Raw genomic sequence first — 3,010 nt, forward strand, 5'->3', positions numbered from 1 at the left:
AGAGACGGGGTTTCACCATGTTGACCAGGATGGTCTCGATCTCTTGACCTCGTGATCCACCCGCCTTGGCCTCCCAAAGTGCTGGGATTACAGGCTTGAGCCACCGCGCCCGGCCAGTGGATTTTATTTTTTGAGACAGGGTCTTGCTCTGTCACCCCATGGCTCACTACAACCTCGGCCTCCTGGGCTTAAGTGATCCTCCCACTTCCGTCTCCCAAATAGCTGGGACCACAGGTGCACGCCACCATGCCTAGCTAATTCCTTTTTAATTCTTTGTAGTGATGGGGCCTCTCTATGTTGCCCAGGCTAGTCTTGAACTCCTGGCTCAAGTGATCCACCCACCTCAGCCTCCCAAAGTACTGGGATTACAGGAATGAACCACCGTGCTTGGCTCATGAGGGAATTTTAAAACAGGTGTCTCAAATCTATTATGGAGTCACCCACAGGGTGGGTATGGATTGGCGAGAATATGTCGAGAGGATCTCTGGGGCAAGCTGGGTTGTGAGTCTTTCCCCCTCACTCCAAGTTTACAGAAAGGGGCTTCAGAGGGTCCACTTGGAGTGCACAATATGATCAGGAGCTGCTGTGTACTGAGGCATTAGCTACCAGCTGAGGTATTAGAACTGACAGCCTATCAGAAGGGCAAAACCTGCCAAGAGTGTTTCTGAGGGGCAGATGTGGGTCAAGTAGAAAAACAAGCTGCCTTGGAGCCATTTGAAACTCCACCCAAAAAGACTGCCCAGGAGGGCAATGACATTCCAAAAGAGAATGTGGGTGTACTAATTTCTAAACTAAGATTGTATGTACGATACAAAGTGACTGCAGACTTTTTTTTATTACCTTAAAAAGACAGATCAAAAAAGTCACGGACTGCCTAAGTTTGCATCCTGTATAATCAGAGGAAAAAGTTATCCCACTGATTACATTTTAAAAGGACAGTGAAAGGCCAAAAAAGTTGATTTTAACAACCCAAGAGTTCTACTTTTTCAAGCACAGTTATATACTTAATTTAACAAAGGGACCATTAAGTCTGTAAAAAATACATTTAAAGAGCATTACAAATTAAAAGTTTCCCCATTCTCTTATACTCCAAATGCTTTTTACTTTTACTTTCTGTGACTTCGGTGTTACCATATGTGAAGTAAAAAAATGTCCTGAAAAGAAGATAAGTTACTTAAGAAAGGGCCAAACCATCTCTCTTCCAGGGAATTCCTCTGTTTGCTCACCTTTGGACAAGTGATTTCAGTCTGCTGGATCATGATGAGAGCTGAAGCTATAAGTGCCCCTTGCCTCACGTAGTTCACAGGGTCATTTGTCATTGGTTCTAGCAAATTAATGGCTTCCTGAAATAATTAAAAAAAACAAGCACAACTTTTAAATAAAGTTGATATGGCTGAATTTTCATTTTATAGTCATATGACACATAACAACATTCTGGGCAATGACAGACTGCACATATAATGGTAGTCCCATAAGATTACAAGGGAGTTGAAAAATTCCTATTGCCTAAGTGACTTCTTGATGATGCCGGCCCTGTGCAGGCCTAGTCTAAGTGTGTGTCTTAGTTTTTAACAAAGAAGTTTTAGAAATAAAACCATTTTGAAAACAGAAAAAAACTTACTGAATATAAAGAAAAAATATTTTTGTACAGCTGTACAATGGGTTTGTGTTTTAAACTAAGTGTCATTAACAAGAGTCAAAAAATTAAAAATAATTAAAAACTTATTAAAAAGGTAAGCTAAGATCAATTGCTGAAGAAAAAATTTATACATTTAGTAGCTGAAGCGTACAGTGTTTATAATAGTGACAATAGTGTCCTTGGCCCTCACATTCACTCAACACTCACTCACCCCGAGCAAGTTCCAGTCCTGTAAGTTCCATTCACATTTGAGTGCCCTATATAGTTGTATGATTTTTATCTGTTATACTGCATTTTTACTGTACCTTTTCTATGTTTAGATATACCAATAGCACTGTGTTATAACTGCCTGGTATTCAGTATAGTAACTTGATGTACAGGTTTGTATCCTGGAAGCAACAGACCATTACCATCTATGTTTGTGTAAGTATACCCTATGATGTTTGTACAATCACGAAATTGCCTAATGAAGCATTTCTCAGAACATACCTCTGTTCTTAAATGATACACGACTACAGCTACTGTCACTCTAAGTCAGTATTTTCATCCAACAGCATAGTAAGAAATTAATTAACAACTACGTGAATGCAATAGTTTAGAACTGGTTATGCTTTACGTAAATTTCAATATAACTGAGGGTAAGTGAAAAGGAAGGTTTAAAACCTGAGTGCTCTTGTCTTGAGGTGAGAGGTCATAAAAAATTAAGAGAAAATGGGGATTAACATTTGATAAGCACCTATTACTTTTCAGACATAGTACTAGGTATTTTACATATTATTCAATATAACCCTGTTACTCCTGAAACGAAAAACCAGCACAAAACAATCTTTATAACAAAGAAACTGAGAGTTACAAAGGTTAAACAACTTGTTCAAAGTCAAGTAAGTACTGATAGCAAACCCACGCCAGTTTGAATCCAAAATTTGTATTATAATTCAACCTCCATCAGGCCAGGCATGGTGGCTCATGCCTGTGATCCCAGCACTGTGGGAGGCCAAGCTGGGCAGATTAATTGAGGCCAGGAGTTTGAGAACAGCCTGGCCAACATGGTAAAACCCCATCTCTACTAAAAATACAAAAATCAGCTGGGTGTGGTGGTGCACGCATGTAATCCCAGCACTTTGGGAGGTGGGCAAATTATCTGAGGTCAGGATTTCATGACCAGCCTGGCCAACATGGTAAAATCCTGTTTGTACTAAAAAAAACATAAAAATTAGCCAGGCTTGGTGGCGAGTGCCTGTAGTCCTAGCTACTCGGGAGGCTGAGGCGGTAGAATTGTTTGAACCCAGGAGGTGGAGGTTGCAGTGAGCTGGGATTGTGCCATTATACTCCAGCCTTGGCAACAAGAGCAAAACTCCACCTCAAAAAAAA

General features: G+C 40.4%; 1 protein-coding gene across 1 annotated transcript in view; it reads right to left on the reverse strand.

The window, feature by feature from the left end:
* PSMD1 (proteasome 26S subunit, non-ATPase 1) overlaps positions 1-3,010 on the reverse strand; it is a 116,752-nt gene that overhangs the window by 32,254 nt on the left and 81,488 nt on the right. Inside the window, exon 18 of the mRNA XM_017529044.2 lies at positions 1,227-1,343. Within this exon, the coding sequence (XP_017384533.1) occupies positions 1,227-1,343 (117 nt within the window). The remainder of the gene's footprint in view (positions 1-1,226; positions 1,344-3,010) is intronic.

This window comes from Cebus imitator, unplaced genomic scaffold (genome assembly GCF_001604975.1).
Source record: "Cebus imitator isolate Cc_AM_T3 unplaced genomic scaffold, Cebus_imitator-1.0 Scaffold57, whole genome shotgun sequence".
Classification (NCBI taxonomy): domain Eukaryota; kingdom Metazoa; phylum Chordata; class Mammalia; order Primates; family Cebidae; genus Cebus; species Cebus imitator.